The following is a 25,906-nucleotide window of genomic DNA, read 5'->3' as shown; positions in this document are numbered from 1 at the left end:
GGTGTGTTTTAAACTTTGTGTTTTCAGAAGTAAGTAAACTAAAGTTTCATAAGAACTGGAAAGCAATCTTTTATAGTTATTGTAACAGCTCTCTGTACATCCCTTCCAACCTTGCCTTAGTGTAAATGTACAAGAAGCTGAACAGTTACAGTCAGAGTTCCCTCTAATTTTTCTCACACATGTGTGGAATGAATTTTGTGATGTGCATTAATATGGAGGTGATGTGACGATGCACATCACAAAATTCATGTGGCGGGGGTGGGGCCGAGGGGTTCAGAGTGTGGGAGGGGGCTCAGGGCTAGGGCAGAGGGTTGGGTTGCAGGGATGTGAGGGTTCCGGCTGTGGGTGCGGGTTCTGGGGTGGGGCTGGTGATAAGGGGCTCAGGGCCGGAGCAGAGGGTTGGGATGTGTGTGTGTGTGTGTGTGTGTGTGGGAGTGAGGGTTCTGGCTGGGGGTGTGGGCTCTGCGGTGGGGCCAGGAATGAGTGATTTTGGGTGCAGGAGGGTGCTCTGGGGCTACGGCAGGGAGAGAGGACTCCCCGTCCCCCCAGCTCTCCCCCCCACCCCCGCCCGCAGCAGCACCTGGGCTGGGGAGGAGAAGCGCCTTTCCCCGCCATGGCAGCTTCAGGGCTGGGGCCACAGGATAGGTGCCCCTCCACTGGCCATGGCAGGGCTGGGCCAGGGCGGGGTTGGGGTTGGGGGAGCGGTGTCCCTCCCCTAGCCGTGGCAGGTCCGGGGCTGAGTTGGGGCCATGGAAGGGACACCGCTGCAGGTCTGAGCTGGGGCTGGGTTCAGGCCACCCCATCCCTGGCAGCGTCAGGTCTGGGGCTGAGTTGGGGCCGGAGGAGGGGCGCCCCGGCCCATCTACAGCAGGTCCAGGCTGGGCAGGTTCCCTGAGCGCCTGTGCGGCACTAAATAGGCTGCTGTGTGGCCATGCAGCTGCACAGTTTACAGGGAACTTAGGTTACAGTTAGTAGCCAAATGAGCAGTTATTATGCCTAAGCAACTGGTTGTGCACATTAATTCAAAAGCAAATACTTAGGGAAGCTTAGGTAAGACAACTTTTCATAAAGTAATGGTACTTTTTGTGGTGTCAGAGTACTTCACGTGTGCCAAGCGTCCATTTGCTGTTCTTTCCTGGATGGGCAGAATGCCTGATCTTATGTTGTTTGCTTGTATTGTGTTCATAGAGATTGTGTATACCACAAAAAGGGGGCACAAGATAAGAGGGTTGAAGTTGTGTGTGTTTTCAGTATGACCCACAACATGCTAGGCACTATAGAAGCACAAAGAAGACAGACTCTGCCCCGGAGAGTTAATATTATTTTTAAATTGAGGTTTTAGAAGTGTAAGGCACTTTTACCAACAGACTTGAAGTATGCAGATGAACTAAAGGGGAGGCTGACTCTCCGCTGGTGTCATAATCCCACCATCCACTATGAAGGGCTGATCATAAGGTAGCAATAGACGGAAGAAGGTGTAGCGAAGGCAGAAAGCAGAGTAATCCTGATGGAATGGCTTTTCAATTGATAGTACACTTTAATTTCTAAACCAAAATGTTTTCCTTCAGAGTGGAGTAGGGTTCACAACCCTCCCAGTTTTGCCAGGAATCTTCTGGAATCAGACCAATGTTCCCTCTAATTTTTGACAGGCCGTGTGCACAAAAAATTTCTTCTGTGCAAATTGTTGTGCTTCTGTGCAAATTTTTGTGCATGTGGTGTTTCGCCATGTGCACGGGGTTTAGGATCTGTGTGCACGCGCACACGCTTACAGTTTAGAGGGAACAGTGAATCAAACCCTATCTCCCGGAGGCTACTGAAGCCAAACTGGGAAATTTTAGGCACTAAAAATCCAGCGGCGCAGCAGGGCTAAGGTAGGCTCCCTGACTGCTCTGGCCCCTCGCCACTCCTGGAAGTGGCCGGCACGACCCTGTGGCCTCTGGGCGGGGGAGGGGGGAGCGGATCTCTTCATGCTGCCCCACCCCGAGCACTGACTCCGCAGCTCCCATTGGCCGGGAACTGCAGCTAATGGGAGCTGCAGGGGTGGCGCTTGCAGGCACAGGCAGCGTGCAGAGCCCCCTGTCCTGCCCCAGGGCCCGCAGGATTGTGCTGGCTGCTTCTGGGGGCGGTGCGGGACTGGGACAATCAGGAAGCCTATCTAAGCGCCCCTGCGCCGCCGACTGGGAGCCGCCCGAGGTAAGCGCCTCCTGGCTGGAGCCCTCACCCCCTCCTGCACCCCTGCTCCAGTCCTGAGCCCCCTCCTGCACCCAAACTCCCTCCCAGAGTCCACACCCCTCACCCCCTCCTGCACCCCAATCTCCTGCGCCAGCCCTGAGCCCCCTCCTGTACCCAAACTCCTCCCAGAGCTTGCACCCTGCACCCCGTGCCCCAGGCTCATCCCAGAGCCCCCTCCCACACTCTGAACCGCTTGGCCCCAGCCCAGAGCCCACACCCCCTCCTGCACCCCAAGCCCCTGCGACGGAGGGAGGGGGGATGGAGTGAGCAGGGTGGGACCTTGGAGACGGGGCTGGCCAGGGCAAGGGTGTTTGGGTTTCTGTGATTAGACAGTTGGCAATCCTAGAGTGGAGTTGTCTTTACTTTTGCCATTAAATGTACTATTTGTGTACGTTATTGTAGCTCCTAAGCCCTGGTCTGCACTAGGAGTTGAGGTCGAATTTAGCAGCGTTAAATTGATTTAACCCTGCACCCATCCACACGACGAAGCCCTTTTTTTCGACTTAAAGGACTCTTAAAATCGATTTCTTTACCCAACCCCCGACAAGGGGATTAGTGCTGAAATTGGCCTTGCTGGGTCGAATTTGGGGTACTGTGAACGCAATTAGACGGTATTGTCCTCCGGGAGCTATCCCAGAGTGCTCCATTGTGACCACTCTGGACAGCACTCTCAACTCAGATGCACTGGCCAGGTAGACAGGAAAAGGCCCGCGAACTTTTGAATTTCATTTCCTGTTTGGCCAGCGTGGCAAGCTGCAGGTGAGTGCAGAGCTCATCAGCAGAGGTGACCATGATGGAGTCCCAGAATCGCAAAAGAGCTCCAGCATGGACCGAACGGGAGGTACAGGATCTGATCGCTGTATGGGGAGAGGAATCCGTGCTATCAGAACTTCGTTCCAGCTTTTGAAATGCCAAAACATTTGTCAAAATCTCCCAGGGCATGAAAGACAGAGGCCATAACAGGGGCCCGAAGCAGTGCGACGTGAAACTTAAGGAGCTGAGGCAAGCCTACTAGAAAACCAGAGAGGCAAACAGCCGCTCCGGTTCAGAGCCCCAAACATGCTGCTTCTATGATGAGCTGCATGCCATTTTAGGGGGTTCAGCTACCACTATCCCAATCGTGTTGTTTAACTCCTTCAAAGGAAATGGAGGCAACATGGAAGCAGGTTTTGGGGACGAGAAAGATGATGATGATGAGTTTGTAGATGGCTCACAGCAAGCAAGCGGAGAAACCGGTTTTCCCGACAGCCAGGAACTGTTTCTCATCCTGGACCTGGAGCTAGTACCCCCCGAATCCACCCAAGGCTGCCTCCCGGACCCGCCAGGCAGAGAAGGGACCTCTGGTAAGTGTACCTTTTTAAAATACTATACATGGTTTAAAAGCAAGCATGTTTAATGATTAATTTGCCCTGGCATTTGTGGCCAGTACAGCTACTGGAAAAGTCTGTTAACGTGTCTGGGGATGGAGCGGAAATCCTCCAGGGACATTTCCATAAAGCTCTCCTAGATGTACTCCCAAAGCCTTTGCCAAAGGTTTCTGGGGAGGACAGCCTTATTCCGTCCACCATGGTAGGACACTTTACCACGCCAGGTCAGTAGCACGTAGTCGGGAATCATTACGCTGCAATGCTTTGTTCTGCATGTTTGCTGGCGTTCAAACAACATCCGTTCTTTATCTCTGTGTTATCCTCAGGAGAGTGATATCATTTATGGTCACCTGGTTGAAATAGGGTGCTTTTTTGTGGGGGGAGGGTGGTTAGCTTACAGGGAAGTAGAATGAACCAAGGGGGTGGGGGTTTTCATCAGGGAGAAACAAACAGAACTTTCACACTGTAGCCTGGCCAGTCAGAAACTAGTTTCCAAAGCTTCTCTGATGCACACCGCGCCCTCCTGTGCTCTTCTAACCACCCTGGTGTCTGGCTGCGCGTAACCAGCAGCCAGGCAATTTGCCACAACCTCTCACCCCGCCATAAACATCTCCCCCTTACTCTCTCAGATATTGTGGAGTGCATAGCAAGCAGTAATAACAGTGGGAATATTGTTTTCGTTGAGGTCTAACTGAGTCAGTAAACTGCACCAGCGCGTTTTTAAATGTCCAAATGCACATTCTACCACCATTCTGCACTTGCTCATCCTGTAGTTGAACAGCTTCTGACTACTGTCCAGGCTGCGTGTGTATGGCGTCATGAGCCATGGCATTAAGGGGTAGGCTGGGTCCCCAAGGATAACTATAGGCATTTCAATATCCCCAACGGTTATTTTCTGGTCTGGGAATAAAGTCCCTTCCTGCAGCTTTTGAAACAGACCAGAGTTCCTGAAGATGCGAGCGTCATGTACCTTTCCCGGCCATCCCGTGTTGATGCTGGTGAATCGTCCTTTGTGATCCACCAGTGCTCGCAGCACTATTGAAAAGTACCCCTTGCGGTTTATGTACTCGCCGGCTTGGTGCTCTGGTGGCAAGATAGGGATATGGGTTCCATCTTTGGCCCCCCCAAAGTTAGGGAATCCCATTGCAGCAAAGCCATCCACTATGACCTGCACATTTCCCAGGGTCACTACCCTTGATATCAGCAGATCTTTGATTGCATTGGCTACTTTTATCACAGCAGCCCCCACAGTAGATTTGCCCACTCCAAATTGATTCCCGACTGACCGGTAGCTGTCTGGCGTTGCAAGCTTCCACAGGGCTATTGCCACTCGCTTCTCAACTGTGAGGGCTGCTCTCATCTTGGTATTCTTGTGCCTCAGGGCAGGGGAAAGCAAGTCATAAAGTTCCATGAAAGTGCCCTTACACATGCAAAAGTTTCGCAGCCACTGGGAATCGTCCCAGACCTGCAACGCTGTGCGATCCCACCAGTCTGCGCTTGTTTCCTGGGCCCAGAATCAGCATTCCACCGCATGAACCTGCCCCATTAGCACCATGGTGCCCACATTGCCAGGGCCCGTGCTTTGAGAGAAGTCGGTGTCCGTGTCCTCATCACTCTCCTCACCGCGCTGATGTCGCCTACTCGCCCGGTTTCGCTTTGCCAGGTTCTGGTGCTGCATATACTGCTGGATAATGCGTGTGGTGTTTAATGTGCTCCTAATTGCCAAAGTGATCTGAGCGGGCTCCATGCTTGCTGTGGTATGGCATCTGCACAGAAGAAAGGCACGGAACGATTGTCTGCTGTTGCTCTGAGGGAAGGGGGGGCGACTGATGACATGGCTTACAGGGTTGGCTTACAGGGAATTAAAATCAACAAAGGGGGTGGCTTTACATCAAGGAGAAACAAAAACTAATGTCACACAGAATGGCCCCCTCAAGGGTTGAACTCAAAATCCTGGGTTTAGCAGGCCAGTGCTCAACCCAGTGCTCAACCCACTGAGCTATCCCTCCCCCCGGTATTTCAGGCAGGACTGAATCTCCATTAAACTTTTCAAGGTGCCTCTGACAGACCACACCGAAACGATTGTCGGCCGTTGATTTCACGAAGGGAGGGAGGGAGGGGGGAGCAAATGAATACAAAAACAAATCTGGTGCATTTCTTGTTTTGATCCACTCCATCTATCTTTTTACACCTTTGACTGGCAGCAGATGGTGCAGTAGGACTGCTAGCCATTCTCATCTCCTGGCTGCTCGCCAGAAGACAGTGCAATAGGAGTGCCAGGAGGACTAAAGAGAATGACCTGGTCGAGTCACTCCTATTTTAGTCCCCGTGCCCATGTCTGCCCGGGCGCTCCTGATCGACCTTACGAAGGCAGCCAGGAGCACTTTGGACATGATGACGACGGTTATCTGGCCTATTGCACCGTCTGCTGCCACAAGGCAATGGGCTGCTGCTGTGTAGCAATGCAGTACCATGTCTGCCAGCACCCAGGAGACGTATGGTGACAGTGAGCTGAGCGGGCTCCATGCTTGCCGTGGTATGGCGTCTGCACAGGTAACTCAGGAAAAAAGGCGCGAAACGATTGTCTGCCGTTGCTTTCACGGAGGGAGGGAGGGAGGGCCTGATGACAAGTACCCAGAACCACCCGCGACAATGTTTTTGCCTCATTAGGCATTGGGATCTCAACCCAGAATTCCAATGGGCGGTGGAGACTGCGGGAACTGTGGGATAGCTACCCACAGTGCAACGCTCCGGAAGTTGATGCTGGCATCGGTACTGTGGAAGCACTTTGCCGAAGTTAAGGCACTTAATGCACTTAGAGAATTTTGTGTGGGGACACACACAATCGACTATATAAAAACGATTTCTGAAAAAATGACTTCTATAAATTCGACCTAATTTTGTAGTGTAGACAAACCCTAAGAGTCCTAGTCATGGACCAGTACCTTGTTGTGCTAGGCGCTCTTCAAACACCGAACAAAAAGACCATCTCTGTCCTAAATAGGTTGCAATCGAAATATAAGATAAGAGACAACAGATACAGAAAGGCCAGCAGGGGAGTACAGGGAAACAGTGAGACAGTATTGGTCAGCATTAAAGGCAGTGGTTTGGGCATACCAGCAAACTGCTGGCATTATTTTTTATTTTTTTTAATAAATGGCAATGTGAACTAACTTGATGTATTACTTATAAGATAGTAACCGCATTTTAGAGTTGCAGTGACTTTAACTGGGACCCGCTGGGTATAAATTATATTAGTAGGCTGAGTTACTATGTTGGCTTAAGGATTTCCTTTCTCTCTCCCCCACCAAATCCTGTGTAAGTGTGCATATGTCCTTGTGCTTTGGCGAAGTGTATTCCCTACCATAGGTGAACTAGCCAACTCCATAAATGAGGTGAAAGCACCATAATACCATTTGACTAACATCATTTGGAAATAAACAGGTAGCAGAGGAGCATTCAGATGAAAAGTGCAACACAGGAGGTAGGTAAGATCCATAACTTCACCGCTGTTTTATTACTCTTCAGAATGTTTTGTTACTTTGCACTACCACACACAGATCCCATTGTGCTAGTTTTTCTACCAACATAAAGCAAAACAAGGAACTGTGGTGTTTTGAAAAGTTATTATTATATAAATGCCATCACTAAAAATCCTATGGCCCTCCTGATGAAACGACAAAATCTACCTATTGGTCTTCAAACTACTGCCAATTCAGTACAGTATTTGGCACTCTTATCATTGTGCGCAGTTGCTTGCAGATCAGGAATAAATTTAGTAGTCTGTCTAGAGCTGACAAATTGTGCACTTCTTGATTGTTTGCTTTTGTATAATGACTCTCTGAGACTAAGCCCCTTAGCATTTTGTGCATTCAAAGCCATTACAAATAATTGTCACATACATTCACTTTGCTGGAGGATTTAAAAAACAAAACACCATAAAAGCATACATGCGCTTGTTCACAGTGTCAAATTCTCTTTATACTTGCCCATATAGTTCCATATCTTTTATGGTGTAAAACAGTTTTTTCTTCTCCCTTCACCCTCTCCCAAGCTCCCCTCCCCCAGCCTATAGCAACAAATACTGGAGTGTAAATGTAAAAAAACAAAAATGAGCGCAAACCAGCCACTGATATGCCAATGTGAAAAGAATTGAGACCTACAAATACTTGACAGTCTTAGTTAGAAAACCATTCCTAGGCAACACTGACACTTTCTTATATTAGATCTTGTATCAGTTTTGGATAGGGGAAGAATTGCTGTTTGAAAAAGATTTTGGAAAAAAAACCCAGATAATAGGATTTTTTAAAAACTCTTAGATTTATAAAAAATCACATTATTTTCTCTAATTTGTAAAAAGTTCTGAAATAAACTTAATTCTGAGCGTTGCCTACCAGAGGGGTAACCCCAATATGTCTGTCATTTTGGTGAAAGTAAACTGCTTTGGGATTAGCAAAACACATTTGTGTGGAGATAATTAGTGAATAGTAAGTTAGATTCTCTGTTGGTGTTGATTGGCAAAACTACACAGAGAGCGAGAGAGAGTGGAAGAGATGGTATCATGGTATATACAATATGTGGGAATACACACAACATATTTTATCTGAGTGGCCTTGTTTCTTACACATACCAAGATTTATAAAAATGCCGGTTGGGAGTCAGGCTCTCTTTTGTTTTGGAAGAAGTGCTTTTTTTTTTTTTTGGTCATGTTGGAGGGATTAGCTTGGAAGAGGGATAGTATAAAATCCTGTGGTCATGACCATAAGCAATGAGTACAAACCTCATATAGAATAAACTGAAGGAGGACCACCTCTTTCATACATTCCCTTTGAGGGGAGAGAATGAACAAAAATACCATTTCTGTATAGTATCCTGTATCTTTCTAAAAAACAAATCTTGATGAGTTTTCTGAGATTTCTGAAACTTGGAGGGTGATATTCCCTTCCAGCTTTTCTGAAAGCCGTGACTAAAATGCACCAAAATAAGGAAAACATGTTTTTCCCCCCCGGTAATGCTAATAATACTTCTACACAATAACATGTTATATATAGCACCTTTCATCTGAGGATGCTAACTGAAATCTGTAGTAAACATTCAGTTAAGGAGCTACTGCCTGATATCTTTTCCTTTAGATGAACGGAGGAGAGGAAATGCTGAACTGAAGTTTGTAATTGATGCTTCCTTTTGAAGTGGAAAGTTTTTAGTTCTAATTCCCATGGCAAGATAAGTCTGTAGTGATATGCAGATAAAAACAGACTGTTTCATCACTTACGAGTAAATATTAGGACAGGATAGAATTAAATGTGATTTCAGTTATGCTCTCTACTTCCTTTCTATTTATAGTGATAGGCATGGTTCACTGGCTGTTACTTCAGTTAAAAGACAATTCACTAGCTGATGCTAAATGGAGTTTCCTTTTCTGAACAAATATTTTTCCTATGTGTTTAGTGTATTTAGCCATCTTAGATTACATTACTGTAAACTGAATCTGGATTTTAAAAAGCATGTATACCAAATCCATCAAAAATGTCTGGATTTGTTGTACAACATGACTATCAACAATTCAGTTTTTCATCTAGTGGCATGAATAGTGAGAGGAAAACAAAAATAGTTCTAAGTACACAGGTTTTAGCCCCTTATTCTTTTAATCAAAGGTCTGTTTTGGTTTCAAATGGGGCTTTTTTGGTTTAGTACTTGTTGCTTTCTGTTTTGTTTTTTTAATAAAAAAGGCAACTGATGGAAAATACACAACAAACTTTATTTACAATACTGGTTTGATCTAGAATTGGAGTCAATAATATGGGTTAAAACTGATGGGAAGTCTTCTGGAAGAGTTGCCAAAGTCTAAGTAACCTGACTCTTAAAGTTTATGAGAGAGGCAGTGTAGGTGAGGTAATATCTTTTACTGGACAAACGTCTCTTGGTGAAAGGTACCAGCTTTCAAGCTTCACTGAGCCCTTCTTCAGATCTTCACTTGATCTGAAGAAGAGCTCTGTGAAGCTCGAAAGCTTGTAGCTTGTACCACCAGAAGTTGGTCTTTAATAAAAGATATTATCTTGTCTACCTTGTCTCTCTTATTTTCTGGGACCAACATGGCTATAACAACATTCTTTAAATTTATGTAAGAAAGTGCTCTAGCTATGAAGGAGCTTTTATCTAATGACTGAAGAACACCCCCTTTGAGTGTAGAATTCTTGTAAATTTCAATATGCCGGCCACTTAGAGGGAAGTAGGCAGTCAGAGTGAAAGGGTGGAAGGAGTTCTATCCATGTGCCTGCCAGCCAGAACATTGTCTTTTTCAAATAGCATCTGTTGACAGGTGGGTTTCAAAATGAGAAAATTGTCATATTCAGGAATCAGCAAATTGTATATGATTACTTTCTTAATTGTGCTTTATGACTGAGTTAATGAATCAAAGATTACATTTAGGATTTAAAATATTGTAGATTAGTTTGTAATTTCAATTGGCCCTATTTTTCTTTTTTTAATTTATATTTTATAGGCTGGCTAACCTAGTGAGGAGGGCTTTAAACTAGGTTCACCGGGGGAAGGAGACCAAAGCCCTGAGGTAAGTGGGAAAGCGGGATACCGGGAGGAAGCACAGGCAGGAACATCTGTGAGGGGAGGGCTCCTGCGTCATACTGAGAATGAGGGGCGATCAGCAGGTTATCTCAAGTGCTTATATACGAATGCACAAAGCCTTGGAAACAAGCAGGGAGAACTGGAGGTCCTGGTGATGTCAAGGAATTATGACGTGATTGGAATAACAGAGACTTGGTGGGATAACTCACATGACTGGAGTACTGTCATGGATGGTTATAAACTGTTCAGGAAGGACAGGCAGGGCAGAAAAGGTGGGGGAGTAGCACTGTATGTAAGGGAGCAGTATGACTGCTCAGAGCTCCGGTACGAAACTAGAAAAACCTGAGTGTCTCTGGATTAAGTTTAGAAGTGTGAGCAACAAGAGTGATGTAGTGGTGGGAGTCTGCTATAGACCACCGGACCAGGGGGATGAGGTGGATGAGGCTTTCTTCCGGCAACTCGCAGAAGCTACTAGATCGCACGCCCTGGTTCTCATGGGTGACTTTAATTATCCTGATATCTGCTGGGAGAGCAATACAGCGGTGCATAGACAATCCAGGAAGTTTTTGGAAAGCGTAGGGGACAATTTCCTGGTGCAAGTGCTAGAGGAGCCAACTAGGGGGGAGCTTTTCTTGACCTGCTGCTCACAAACCGGGAAGAATTAGTGGGGGAAGCAAAAGTGGATGGGAATCTGGGAGGCAGTGACCATGAGTTGGTTGAGTTCAGGATCCTGACACAGGGAAGAAAGGTAAGCAGCAGGATACGGACCCTGGACTTCAGGAAAGCAGACTTCGACTCCCTCAGGGAACGGATGGGTAGGATCCCCTGGGGGACTAACATGAAGGGGAAAGGAGTCCAGGAGAGCTGGCTGTATTTCAAGGAATCCCTGTTGAGGTTACAGGGACAAACCATCCCGATGAGTCGAAAGAATAGTAAATATGGCAGGCGACCAGCTTGGCTTAACGGTGAAATCCTAGCGGATCTTAAACATAAAAAAGAAGCTTACAAGAAGTGGAAGTTTGGACATATGACCAGGGAAGAGTATAAAAATATTGCTCGGGCATGTAGGAATGAAATCAGGAGGGCCAAATCGCACCTGGAGCTGCAGCTAGCAAGAGATGTCAAGAGTAACAAGAAGGGTTTCTTCAGGTATGTTAGCAACAAGAAGAAAGCCAAGGAAAGTGTGGGCCCCTTATTGAATGAGGGAGGCAACCTAGTGACAGAGGATGTGGAAAAAGCTAATGTACTCAATGCTTTTTTTGCCTCTGTCTTCACTAACAAGGTCAGCTCCCAGACTGCTGCGCTGGGCATCACATCATGGGGAGTAGATGGCCAGCCCTCTGTGGAGAAAGAGGTGGTTAGGGACTATTTAGAAAAGCTGGACGTGCACAAGTCCATGGGGCCGGACGAGTTGCATCCGAGAGTGCTAAAGGAATTGGCAGCTGTGATTGCAGAGCCATTGGCCATTATCTTTGAAAACTCGTGGCAAGCAGGGGAAGTCCCAGATGACTGGAAAAAGGCTAGTGTAGTGCCAATCTTTAAAAAAGGGAAGAAGGAGGATCCTGGGAACTACAGGCCAGTCAGCCTCACCTCAGTCCCCGGAAAAATCATGGAGCACGTCCTCAAAGAATCAATCCTGAAGCACTTACATGAGAGGAAAGTGATCAGGAACAGTCAGCGTGGATTCACCAAGGGAAGGTCATGCCTGACTAATCTAATCGCCTTCTATGATGAGATTACTGGTTCTGTGGATGAAGGGAAAGCAGTGGATGTATTGTTTCTTGACTTTAGCAAAGCTTTTGACACGGTCTCCCACAGTATTCTTGTCAGCAAGTTAAAGAAGTATGGGCTGGATGAATGCACTATAAGTTGGGTAGAAAGTTGGCTAGATTGTCGGGCTCAACGGATAGTGATCAATGGCTCCATGTCTAGTTGGCAGCCGGTGTCAAGTGGAGTGCCCCAGGGGTCGGTCCTGGGGCCGGTTTTGTTCAATATCTTCATAAATGATCTGGAGGATGGTGTGGATTGCACTCTCAGCAAATTTGCGGATGATACTAAACTAGGAGGAGTGGTAGATATGGTGGCAGGTAGGGATAGGATACAGAGGGACCTAGACGAATTGGAGGATTGGGCCAAAAGAAATCTGATGAGGTTCAATAAGGATAAGTGCAGGGTCCTGCACTTAGGACGGAAGAACCCAATGCACCGCTACAGACTAGGGACCGAATGGCTAGGCAGCAGTTCTGCGGAAAAGGACCTAGGGGTGACAGTGGACGAGAAGCTGGATATGAGTCAGCAGCGTGCCCTTGTTGCCAAGAAGGCCAATGGCATTTTGGGATGTATAAATAGGGGCATAGCGAGCAGATCGAGGGACGTGATCGTTCCCCTCTATTCGACATTGGTGAGGCCTCATCTGGAGTACAGTGTCCAGTTTTGGGCCCCACACTACAAGAAGGATGTGGAAAAATTGGAGAGAGTCCAGTGAAGGGCAACAAAAATGATTAGGGGTCTGGAACACATGACTTATGAGGAGAGGCTGAGGGAACTGGGATTGTTTAGTCTGCAGAAGAGAAGAATGAGGGGGGATTTGATAGCTGCTTTCAACTACCTGAGAGGTGGTTCCAGAGAGGATGGTTCTAGACTATTCTCAGTGGTAGAAGAGGACAGGACAAGGAGTAATGGTCTCAAGTTGCAGTGGGGGAGGTTTAGGTTGGATATTAAGAAAAACTTTTTCACTAGGAGGGTGGTGAAACACTGGAATGCGTTACCTAGGGAGGTGGTAGAATCTCCTTCCTTAGAAGTTTTTAAGGTCAGGCTTGACAAAGCCCTGGCTGGGATGATTTAATTGGGGATTGGTCCTGCTTTGAGCAGGGGGTTGGACTAGATGACCTCCTGAGGTCCCTTCCAACCCTGATATTCTATGATTCTATGATTTTTTTTTTCAAAAATAAGGGGAAAATGGGGGGAGGGGAGACAACAGAACAACAAAGTAAGATAAAGGAAGGAAGGGAAGCTGGGAGAGAAAAAGAGAGCGACATTGCAGTTTCCATCTGCTCGAGATTAATCAAAGGTTTCTAAAAAAAAGTCATATTTATCTAAGATCCCTCTTCTCAAGAACGTTACCTGCTTTTCATGTCAGCCAAGTTGCTGAGCCAAGCTTCTGTGCCTGGAGACAGCCTGCTCTTCCAGCTGAGGAATATGAATTGTTTGACTACAAGCACTGCTCTAGAGAACCAAGCTTTCCATGAGTTGGATAGTTTCTAAGATGATGGGCTGTATCCCAAAACACTGTTTTGGGAAATGAGTTTTAAAGAGATACCTATTATCATATTGATCATCCTGCTATGTTCTGGAGCCACAGGACTGCCTGCCTGACTAAGAATACAGGCTGTATGATAATGCTGCAAGTTGGGGAAATGGAAGCTTCTGGATGTTATTGGGAGTTGCAGTTTACACAAAGCCACTCTTGGCTTCCCACTCACGAGAGAAATGTTTTTAAAATGTCATTAATTTTCCTAAAATAAAGCCGACAAATAGTACCTGGGAAACCTCTCAGGATATGCAATATTCTGGGAAACACATTCATTTTAATAATACTAATTTTGCCTCAAAGGCTTAGGGTTTACCATCTGCCCAGATCTCTTGCTGCCTGGGCTAAAATGGGCTCTAGACCATTGATGACCAGATTCTCAATCTCATTGGGGATGAGCATCCCTAAATATTTCATATGTTTGGGATGCCACCTAAAATTCCAGTTGTCAAAGATTCCCTATTAGCATTTTGCTTATGCCCAGAATTTGCTTTTTCCCTATTGATTTTATATCCCGAGAGGTGTCCAAATGCATTTATTAGTTTTAATAGAATCTTTAGGTTTGGATAGTCGGCCAAGAGCATTGTCAGCATAAAGCATGATCTTGTGCTCTGTTTGACTTATCTTGATTCCATGTATATGTTGTTTTCTACGGACAGCAATAGCTAACGGTACTAGGGGTAGGTCAAACTACAGAGGTCAAACTGCAACCCTGTTCGTGTACCCCTGTGAATTGGGAATGGTTCTGAGATAGTGCTATTAGTAACCACCCTGGAAAATGGATTCATATAAAGAAGTTTAATCCGGAAGATAAATTGAGTACCAAATCCAAATGTAGCAAGTATGTAAAAAAAGGTAATGACAGGATACACAGTCAAAGGCCTTCTCTGCATCCAGGGACATGGCAGCAAGAAGATCCTTTGACTCCCTCGAAACTGCAGTGATGCTAATCATTTGACTCAAACTGTCAGATCCATGTCTGTGATGGATGAACCTCACCGGATTTACATGAATAATTTTGGATAGGATTTTATCAAGCCTTTTGAAAGGGCAGTAGCTAATATTTGGGTGTCACAGGTGATGAAGGAGCTTCACCTTTATTTACCATGCACCCTTGGATCTTTAGCATATCTGGGGATGACTGAAACAACAGCTTCCCTTAAAGTGTGAGAGAGTGTATTATAATTCCTGGCTTCATTTTACATATCCAATAACTTGGGAGCCAAGACTCTATTTTTCTCGGTATGTGTACAGTCTGTACACTTTAAACAGATAGTTTTTAGTACAGTAATTAAGTTTGACAGAAGGGATTGGAAGTTAAAGAATGATCATTCTGAATGGCAAGTAAGCAAAAGGCAAAAATGGATCTGACACTAAACCTGACCTTTGTTTTACATTAACATTAAGAGATGCAGCCCAATTTTATTTTATTTTAATTTGATAGATTTATTTTTTTTTTGCTATAAACTTTCTGTGGAATGATATTCATAAGTATAGGACTCGATTTTTAACATCTTATTAAATGTCTCAATGTTGAATTCACTGACTAGGTGATGGTCTCTTGTATCAACTGCAGTAAGTATGAAAGTTGCTGATCAGTACTTTGATGGGTGATTGGGGTCTGACAAACACCAGTGTGTGAATTTAGCTGACATAATAGGCATACAGTTAAAGGAAGAGGGAAATAAGTAAGTTAATGAAAATGGAGTTCTTTTTAAAAGTAAAATTTAAATATTATTGTGTTAAGTACAAAGATGAAAGGATTAATTTTTATCTCAAAAAGTACAGAAAATTGGTTTCTTTGGATTTGTCAAGCCCAAATATGGCATTGAATAAAATCTTTCACTCCTGAATCATTGAATAAAATCTTTCACTACTGAATCATAGGACTGGAAGGGACCTTGAGAAGTCATCTAATCCAGTCCCCTGCACTCATGGCACTCAAGTATTATCTAGACCAGTGGTTCCCAAACTTGTTCTGCCGCTTGTGCAGGGAAAGCCCCTGGCGGGCTGGGCCGGTTTGTTTACCTGCCGAGTCCGCAGGTTCGGCCGGTACGTCCCTCAGCCGCCGCTTCCAGCAGCTCCCATTGGCCTGGAGCAGAGAACCGCAGCCACTGGGAGCTGCAATCGGCCAAACCTGCGGACGCGGCAAGTAAACAAACTGGCCTGGCCCGCCAGGGGCTTTCCCTGCGTAAGCGGTGGAACAAGTTTGGGAACTACTGATCTAGACCATTCCTAGTGGAAGAAGTGGTCCTAGTGAAGTGGAAGAACAGAATATTGAGGGGTGCGTCTGTGATCCTGCAAGTGAAAGGATTTTGTGTTTTGAAACCTTTTTTTTATTGAAAGTGTGCATATTCTTGTTGTAGCTAACTTTTTTTCCCTAATAACCTACCTAAATCCAAGCAAGGGTGACACAAGACTTACCCCTAATATATAGCTTTTTATCCATTTGATGTTGCTGTAAGTCTCCTGTCTTGACATAATTGAGACACTTTCTGTGCCATTCTCATCAAAATACAGCTCTGAGGATAATTAAGTATCTGTCCAGGCTTGTCAACATCAGCTTTGTTCAGGAGGTGTCAAAGTTCATCTTCAAAACTCGGAAACTGATTTGAGATCAGTTAGTGGCTGTGCCATAAAAACTGAAATGCAAAGATTTAAGCTCAAGGAAGTAGCAATCTTTTTTTTTATGCAAATAACCTCTCCATTCATACTACTTCACTGGGGTTGTTGTGTGACTTACTTTAATACACCTACATAACATTTCGTCAGTTAAATAAAAAAAAGAAGAAGAAGCTTGCAAACTTGCATCCTACAAGATACTGGTTATGTGTACAGTACAATAAGGGTATAGGTATTTATTTGCCTTGTACTCTGCCTTTTGTTCCTATGGGGAGGATATATACTTAGCAAAAAGAAAAGGAGTACTTGTGGCACCTTAGAGACTAACCAATTTATTTGAGCATAAGCTTTCGTGAATTACAGCTCACTTCATCAGATGCATACTGTGGAAAGTGTAGAAGATCTTTTATACACACAAAGCATGAAAAAATACCTCCTCCCACCCCACTCTCCTGCTGGCAATAGCTTATCTAAAGTGACCACTCTCCTTACAATGTGTATGATAATCAAGGTGGGCCATTTCCAGCACAAATCCAGGGTTTAACAAGAACGTCTGGGGGGGGGTTAGGAAAAGACAAGGGGAAATAGGTTACCTTGCATAATGACTTAGCCACTCCCAGTCTCTATTCAAGCCTAAGTTAATTGTATCCAATTTGCAAATGAATTCCAATTCAACAGTTTCTTGCTGGAGTCTGGATTTGAAGTTTTTCTGTTGTAATATCGCAACTTTCATGTCTCTAATCGCGTGACCAGAGAGATTGAAGTGTTCTCCGACTGGTTTATGAATGTTATAATTCTTGACATCTGATTTGTGCCCATTTATTCTTTTACATAGAGACTGTCCAGTTTGACCAATGTACATGGCAGAGGGGCATTGCTGGCACATGATGGCATATATCACATTGGTGGATGTGCAGGTGAATGAGCCTCTGATAGCGTGGCTGATGTTATTAGGCCCTGTGATGGTGTCCCCTGAATAGATACGTGGGCACAGTTGGCAACAGGCTTTGTTGCAAGGATAGGTTCCTGGGTTAGTGGCCAGGATGGTGTTATCAGGAAGATCACCGATGGATTGTAGTTTGCTCAGGAAGTCAGTGGTGTCTCTTCCATCGGTGATCTTCCTGATAACACCATCCTGGCCACTATGGATGTAGAAGCCCTCTACACCAACATTCCACACAAAGATGGACTACAAGCCGTCAGGAACACTATCCCCGATAATGTCACGGCTAACCTGGTGGCTGAACTTTGTGACTTTGTCCTTACCCATAACTATTTTACATTTGGGGACAATGTATACTTTCAGATCAGCGGCACTGCTATGGGTACCCGCATGGCCCCACAGTATGCCAACATTTTTATGGCTGACTTAGAACAACGCTTCCTCAGCTCTCGTCCCCTAACGCCCCTACTCTACTTGCGCTATATTGATGACATCTTCATCATCTGGACCCATGGAAAAGAAGCCCTTGAGGAATTCCACCATGATTTCAACAATTTCCATCCCACCATCAACCTCAGCCTGGTCCAGTCCACACAAGAGATCCACTTCCTGGACACTACAGTGCTAATAAACGATGGTCACATAAACACCACCCTATACCGGAAACCTACTGACCGCTATTCCTACCTACATGCCTCCAGCTTTCACCCTGACCACACCACACGATCCATTGTCAACAGCCAAGCTCTGCGATACAACTGCATTTGCTCCAACCCCTCAGACAGAGACAAACACCTACAAGATCTCTATCAAGCATTCTTACAACTACAGTACCCACCTGTGGAAGTGAAGAAACAGATTGATAGAGCCAGAAGAGTTCCCAGAAGTCACCTACTACAGGACAGGCCTAACAAAGAAAATAACAGAACGCCACTAGCGGTCACCTTCAGCCCCCAACTAAAACCGCTCCAACGCATTATTAAGGATCTACAACCTATCCTGAAGGACGACCCAACACTCTCACAAATCTTGGGAGACAGGCCAGTCCTTGCCTACAGACAGCACCCCAACCTGAAGCAAATACTCACCAGCAACCACATACCACACAACAGAACCACTAACCCAGGAACCTATCCTTGCAACAAAGCCCGTTACCAACTCTGCCCACATCTATTCAGGGGACACCATCACAGGGCCTAATAACATCAGCCATGCTATCAGAGGCTCGTTCACCTGCACATCCACCAATGTGATATATGCCATCATGTGCCAGCAATGCCCCTCTGCCATGTACATTGGTCAAACTGGACAGTCTCTACGTAAAAGAATAAATGGACACAAATCAGATGTCAAGAATTATAACATTCATAAACTAGTCGGAGAACACTTCAATCTCTCTGGTCACGCGATTAGAGACATGAAAGTTACGATATTACAACAGAAAAACTTCAAATCCAGACTCCAGCGAGAAACTGTTGAATTGGAATTCATTTGCAAATTGGATACAATTAACTTAGGTTACCTTGCATAATGACTTAGCCACTCCCAGTCTCTATTCAAGCCTATTTCCCCTTGTTTTTTCCTAACCCCCCCCCCCACAGATGTTCTTGTTAAACCCTGGATTTGTGCTGGAAATGGCCCACCTTGATTATCATACACATTGTAAGGAGAGTGGTCACTTTAGATAAGCTATTACCAGCAGGAGAGTGAGTTTGTGTGTGTGTGTTGGGGGGGGGGGGGGTGAGAGAACCTGGATTTGTGCTGGAAATGGCCCAACTTGATTATCATACACATTGTAAGGAGAGTGATCACTTTAAATAAGCTATTGCCAGCAGGAGAGTGGGGTGGGGGGAGGTATTTTTTCATGCTTTGTGTGTATAAAAGATCTTCTACACTTTCCACAGTATGCATCTGATGAAGTGAGCTGTAGCTCACGAAAGCTTATGCTCAAATAAATTGGTTAGTCTCTAAGGTGCCACAAGTACTCCTTTTCTTTTTGCGAATACAGACTAACACGGCTGTTACTCTGAAACCTTTCAATATACTTAGCAGGCTTCTTGTACATTTTAAATTATAAATCTATCTTGTCTATAAGAACAAAACAGATGAGCTTTAAAAGAAAACAGTCACACAATCTTTCTCTATTGTTTGTGAACATCAATATGATAACCAATTTCCTGAACTTGTTTCTGTAGGGTTGTCCAGCAGTAATGGAGTGGAGCTGTTGTTTGAAATACAAGACTTAAAAGTATTTTTTGAAAATGATAAATTAAACTTTCTTAGTAGTGTTATGTGAATGAAATGTGAGTATTTTTAAAAATCCACTCCGTGTGGAAAATGTTCATTGAAGAAAGTCAAGTAATCTAATGTACCTAAGCAGTTCTGCTGACGAATAGACTTTGGCAGATTTACATGAGGATATCATTTAACAGACATTGCTGTATGTGTCTCAGAGTGGCATTCTATATTTTTATGTTTCATTTATTGATCAATTTCTCTTTACTTGGTTGTTTTTTGTAAATATGCCTTTTATTATTTTTAGGAAACTACTTTGTTACTGAGACCCAAAAGATATATAATGCTTTTATTAAAAAAAAAAAAAAAGCTTGCTTGTAGCAACATCCTACACATGAATATTAGCAGCTGCACTGGTAAACGTATATGCGGCCAGTATTGAATATCATCAGAAATAGCCACAAATATTTGTATAGCTCTATACATGGAAATGTTTCTTATGGCACTGTTAATGACTGCAGTAATGCTAGTTTAGATTATGAAGCAATGTTAGTCACACTATAGTTAAAATAGCAACTGAGGTTGTCCATTTGTAAGCCTGTTTGGGGGGGCGGGTTTACACTCCTTTAAAAGCACAAAAATCTCAGTGACCTCACCATTGGTCGATTGGATCTGGGGCCAGGGTAAAGCTTTTTTACCAAATTTGAAGTGAAATTGACAAGGGTCCCTGAATTAAAAGTTCCTAAATTTACAGGTGTTCCCTGGATTTAAAAAAAAACCCACTATTTTTTTGCCATTTTGTAGCAGAAATCAGGCAAGAAATAAAACTTGCCTTATTGGATTTCCCTAGCAGTGATCTAGAAGATAGTCCACTAAATTTCGATGCTTAAGGTCTAACTTCAGAAGTTTAACTCTTGCATTTGTAACATCTCTAGGGAATGTCAGCTAGCAAACGTTTCAAACTGTGGGGTCCTCCCTCTGGTGGGGCACAACAAGCTGAAGGACTTGACTGGTTATGAATTTTTTCTTGTTTCTTCAGGGTAACCAGTGTGTGTTGGTCCGAACTGGACACCATCGAGGTTCCCCCCTTTGCCCTGTGCCAAGGGGGCTGTGCCTGGGACATGAATCTCCAAAGGGAGACTCAGCAAAAAAAGTTTGGGGACCTCTGGTCTAGCACATTCAATGACTGCTGGAGATTCACATTCAATGACTGCTGGAGATTCACATTCAGTTTTTGTAGAGAGAAAAAGTTTAACCCTATTCCATAGAGGGAGACTTGAAAATGTAACCCAATCACTAGGGTGATTGTCAGTGGAGGACGGGAGAGAATTTTTCCTTCAGAAGGTTCCTAAGGCTGTAAAGTGGCACAAGCATAAAGCATTCTGTTCTTCATGATCACGGATAAAATGAGGTTATGGTTGAAGACAATAACCTTTAGAAAAATCAGGTCAGATATCTCTTACAGGAGTCAGAGTATCAGCCATGTTAGTCTGTATTCGCAAAAAGAAGAGGAGTACTTGTGGCACCTTAGAGACTAAATAAATAAATTTGTTAGTCTCTAAGGTGCCACAAGTACTCCTTTTCTTCTTACAGGAGCGGAATTAAGATATTTGTTTGAGTGAAGCCTTAACTTTGCTTTTCCTTGGTTTTATAAAAATAAAAAATATTCTTCTAAAGTAATATACTCTCAGACAACTGCACCTTTAATGAAGCTTTATGTGAAGGGACTAGTGCATCTCTTTTGTGCCATATTTATTAAACCATAATAGATTTTAGAGCAGGTCAAATTTTATTTTCAGTCCTGAAATGCTGTTTTGACTATGTTTGTTCTGCCTTGTTTGCTTTTGAAATCATTCACGTGACTCTTGTTTGGAGAGGAATGGCTACTCTATATGTGGATACCTGTGTTTGCATGTGAGCAAGGGCATTTGTGTGCAAACAGCAGTGTTCGCTAGTTATCTGATTTTTTTTCCCCTCTCCCTTTTATTTAAAAGTTTGCCATCCAGCCAAGGAGCAGAAACAGTATAGTGTATCTTAGGTGATCTCACATACCACAAATAGTAAATACAGTATTCAAGTTGAACAGTTGAGTACAAACAACCCATTGGTTGAAAAATGTTGTTCCAAGCTACCCGGTGAATAGTTACAAATAAATGTTAATTGAAATTGGGAGCAGTTAAAGTATGATTTACAAAAAGAAAGGGATAAGTTTCCCACAAATAATTACCTCAAAGAAATTGTTCAGCTGTATGTCCCAGTAAGGTATATAAGCACATGCTTAACATTAAACACCTTCCCAAATTGAGTCCTTAATTTGTCTCTCTGTCAATGACCCTGTCTGATGCTCACATTTGTGAATGATATGCTTCACTTGAATTTTCCATCGTAGATATATTATAATTACTGCTCCAGACTCTCGTACTGTTTTGCGGATGTAAATACTAATAAGGCATAATTACTCCAAAGTGTGACTTGGAGTTCAAGTACATTCTTTCACAAATTGGGCCAGAGCCGTAACAGTTTAGAACTTATAACAAATTAAAATGTTGTTCTTTAAAAAAGCAAAACCAAAACTTAGATATTGCTCCCAGCAGAGTTAAAGGATTTATTTTCTTGTCTTCTAATAAATGCAGATTGGTTCAGTAGAAATTATATAGACCTCTTCTGTAATCCTTATTGTGTAATAGGAAGCTGAAGAAACAAATTACCTTATTGTTGCTTGCACTAATAGTAGGCTCTTGACACGAACTGTACCCTTTGCTCTAACAGCCTCATTCATTTCCTTCTATTCCATAGAAATAGATTTCAGGTTGTATATTCTTAAAGCTGAAGCCAGACAAAGCTATTCCGTAGAAGAACATTAGACTTCTACAACCACACAATTGACATCTGTTGGTCTCATTGTTATGGTTTCATGCTGTTTCTGATTCATGGCAAAAACCTTTGCCTTTCATTCTAAAAGTCACATCACAGTGACTAATGCTAACTGTAAAGACGTTCAGATTCTGTTATTAGCTGTTCGTATACACAAGCTAAATTCATACCTTAGTTTATTTTTCCTACCCCTGCACAGCCAGGGTTCTGACCTGTTAGAGCAGGTCAAAATGGTATCTAGGTAGGCTTTTATAAATTAGAAATATGTAATATAACTTCATAGAGAATGCACTACATCTCAGTTGAACTGAAGATTTCAGCTGTGATAAAACCCTATTCCCTGAATGTTTGTTTTTTCCACAGCAACACATTTTTCCTTCTTTTCAGTCTTTTGTTTTGCTTACCTAGTACTTTGCCTTCAGGTAATAAAATATATCATCTTTAGTCTCACCCGAATGTGACTTGACTCATATTTATGAAGTTCTCAGAGCTAGTGTCCACCTTTGTCACTGATTTAGGGGAATTCTTGAATAAGCATGTTGAATTAAATAGGAAATGACTGACCTACAACAAAGCCAAACGTTTAGAGGACACTTGAGAAGTGCATTTACCAGTGCTACTGCATGGTTTGGCTCAGTGGTCAGACTGTTACATATTTGTAAAGAATGTTTAAAAATTGAATTTGAAAGATCTGTTGTATTTTAGGGACTTTTTTTTTTAAGGTCCTTAACTGTATGCTTTGTAGATGTAGTACCCAAGCCCAGTGTCTCAGAGCACTGATGCTAGCTCGCATTATGGTGGGTTTTTGAGGTGCCACCCACAACCTCATAGCCACTTCTGACTACTTTTTTCTAAGCTTTGAGAGGTCTCTAACTTCAAATCCACAGAATGTGTTTGACCCATACATATTGGACTAATGGAAGTATTTTTTCCTTCCTGTTAACTTCTTTTAAAGATATAAATATCCAGACACTATTTAATTCAGTAGGTCTACGATTCTAACTCTAAACAAAATTTATTTTCCAGGTATTGATTACAAGACGACTACAATACTTCTGGATGGCCGTCGAATAAAGCTACAGCTGTGGTAAGTGTTTGTTCCATTGTTCTTCCTCAGTGCCTTTTAAACAATATTAGTCAGTGGACTGTAATTCTTCAAGGCAGGTAATGTCTTCTGCACTCTGAAAGTACCTAGCAAAGCGATGAAGAATGGTCTAGTGGTTAGGACGCTAGCCTAGGACTTGGGAAATCTGGATTCAATTCCCTGCTCCATCATAGGCTTCCTTTGTAACCTGGCCTGGTCTACAGTACGCGGTTATTTCGGAATTAGCCGAGTTACCTCGAAATAAAACTGGTTCTGTCCACATGACCAAACCAGTTTTTTCGATTTAAAAGGTCTTTACTCCGATTTCTGTACTCCACCTCGGCAAGTGGAGTAGCGCTAAAATCAAGATCGCAGTTCCGGGTTACAGGTACTGTGGACACAATTCGACGATATTGGCCTCTGGGAGCTATCCCAGAATGCTCCCTTGTGACCGCTCTGGACAACACTCTGAACTCTGATGCACTAGCCAGGTAGGCAGTAAAAGCACCAGGAACTTTTGAATTTCCTGTTTGGTCACCATCAGCACAGGTGACCATCAGCACAGTCCACCATCACAGATGACCACGTAGTACCGGATTTGCAGACGAGCTCCAGCATGGTCTGAACGGGAGGTACTGGATCTCATTGCATGTTGGGGAGACAAATCTGTTATGGCAGAACTACTTTCCAAAAAAAAAAATGCAAATACATATGCTAAAGTCTCTAGGGCCGTGACGGAAAGAGGCTACTCCAGGGACACAGAAAAGTGTCGTACAAAAATCAAGGAGCTCAGGCAAGTGTACCAAAAAGCCAGGGAGGCGAACGGGCGCTGTGGGTCACAACCCCATACATGCCACTTCTACCGTGAGCTGCATGCAATTATGGGGGTTGACGACACCACTATCCCACGACTGTCTGTGGACACCTACAAGCGGGGAGTAGCACGGAGCGAGGAGGACGAGGAGGAGGACAGTACAAGGCGGCAAGTGGGGAATCTGTTTTCCGCCCTAGCCAGGAACTGTTCTTAACGTTGGAGCCAATAGCCTCCCCCTACTCCCAAAGCATGCTCCCGGACCACGACCCTGGAGAAGACACTTCTGGTGAGTGAGAGCTTGATCGGAGCCACGCAGTGCGGGGTGGGGGGAAACCCAGCTGCCCTGGGCTGTTCACGTTTAGTTTAAAGGGCTCACCCTGCTCAGAGCCTCATCGGAGCCCCGTGGTGCGGGGGGAGGAGGGTGTTGTGTGAAGCGATCATCCCAGAGAACCCGCAGGCTAAATTCTGTTCCTGGCCGCTGCCTGCAAGCTGAATTCTGTTGCTTGGCTGCATGTGATGGCTTACTCACACCAAAGTGGCAGGCACTTCAGTATAAGAGGCAAAATGAGACCTTGTACAGAAAGAACATGTGCTGTGTACTATGTATTGCCTGTTTTACTGAGAAACAGTGTCCCCTTTGTTCTCTAAAATGTATCTTTTAAAATACTACCCTCCCTTTTTCTCCTCCTGCAGCAGGCGCAAATGTTTCAATGTGGCCCCTATCTACTCCGTCCCCAGCGCGAACTCGGGACAACATGTTTGCCGAGCTCATGTAGTCCTCCCGCACTGATAGGGCCCAGTTGAATGCATGGAGGCAAACAATTGCGGAGTCGCGTGAAGCGTTACATGAATACGAAGAGAGGAGGGACGTGCTCGATGAGAGCAGGCAGGATGCTATGGTCAAGCTTATGGGGGAGCAAACTGACATGCTCCGCTGTATCGTGGATCTAATGTGGGAAAGGCAGCAAGACCACAGACTGCTGCTGCAGCCCCTGAATAACCGCCCTCCCTCCTCTCCAAGTTCCATAGCCTTCTCACCCAGATGCCCAAGAACATGGGGGGGGAGGGGGAAGCTACGGGGACCAACACAGTGGACCCCAGAGGATTGCACAAGCAGCAGAAAGCTGGCATATCCTAAATTTTGATTTGGTTTCTGGACTTGTCCTTCCCTCCTCCTCCACCCCGTCTAGCTTCTGATTTCTCTCAATGTTTTGTGCAACAAATAATAAAGAATGGTTTTTAAACAATTGTGACTTTATTTCCTTTCATATATATATATAGGGGGTGGGTAACTTTAAGAGAAACAAACACAACTCTCACACCGTACCCTACCCAATCATGAAACTGGTTTTCAAAGCTTCTCTGATGCGCACCACTTCCTGCTGTGCTCTTCTAACTGCCCTGGTGTCTGGCTGCGCGTATTCAGCGGCCAGGCGATTTGCATCAACCTCCCACCCCGCCATAAACGTCTCCCCCTTACTCTCACAGAGATTGTGGAGCACACAACAAGCAGCAATTACAATTGGAATATTGGTTGTGCTGAGTTGTAACCGAGTCAGTAAACTGCGCCAGCGCGCTTTCAAATATCCAAATGCACATTCTACCACCATTCTGGACTTGCTCAGCCTATAGTTGAACTGCTCCTTACTACTGTCCAGGGTGCCTGTGTATGGCTTCATGAGCCATGGCATTAAGGGGTAGGCTGGGTCCCCAAGGATAACTATAGTCATTTCAACATCCCCAACAGTAATTTTCTGGTCTGGGAAGTAAGTTCCTTCCTGCAGCTGTTCAAACAGACCAGAGTTCCTGAAGATGCAAGCGTCATGTACCTTTCCCGGCCATC

General features: G+C 44.4%; 1 protein-coding gene across 3 annotated transcripts in view; it reads left to right on the top strand.

The window, feature by feature from the left end:
• Window positions 1-25,906, top strand: part of RAB40B (RAB40B, member RAS oncogene family) — a 66,519-nt gene that overhangs the window by 22,927 nt on the left and 17,686 nt on the right. For 2 of the 3 annotated variants that reach the window (XM_007072507.4, XM_037914049.2), the window contains one exon: window positions 23,192-23,252. In XM_007072507.4, coding sequence (XP_007072569.1) covers window positions 23,192-23,252 — 61 coding nt within the window. Of the gene's footprint in view, window positions 1-3,264; window positions 3,576-23,191; window positions 23,253-25,906 lie in introns of those variants that run through there. The other variant, XM_037914048.2, reaches the window with a different exon arrangement.

Source organism: Chelonia mydas, chromosome 14 (genome assembly GCF_015237465.2).
Source record: "Chelonia mydas isolate rCheMyd1 chromosome 14, rCheMyd1.pri.v2, whole genome shotgun sequence".
NCBI lineage: Eukaryota > Metazoa > Chordata > Testudines > Cheloniidae > Chelonia > Chelonia mydas.
This window is presented reverse-complemented; position numbering and strand designations above follow the sequence as displayed.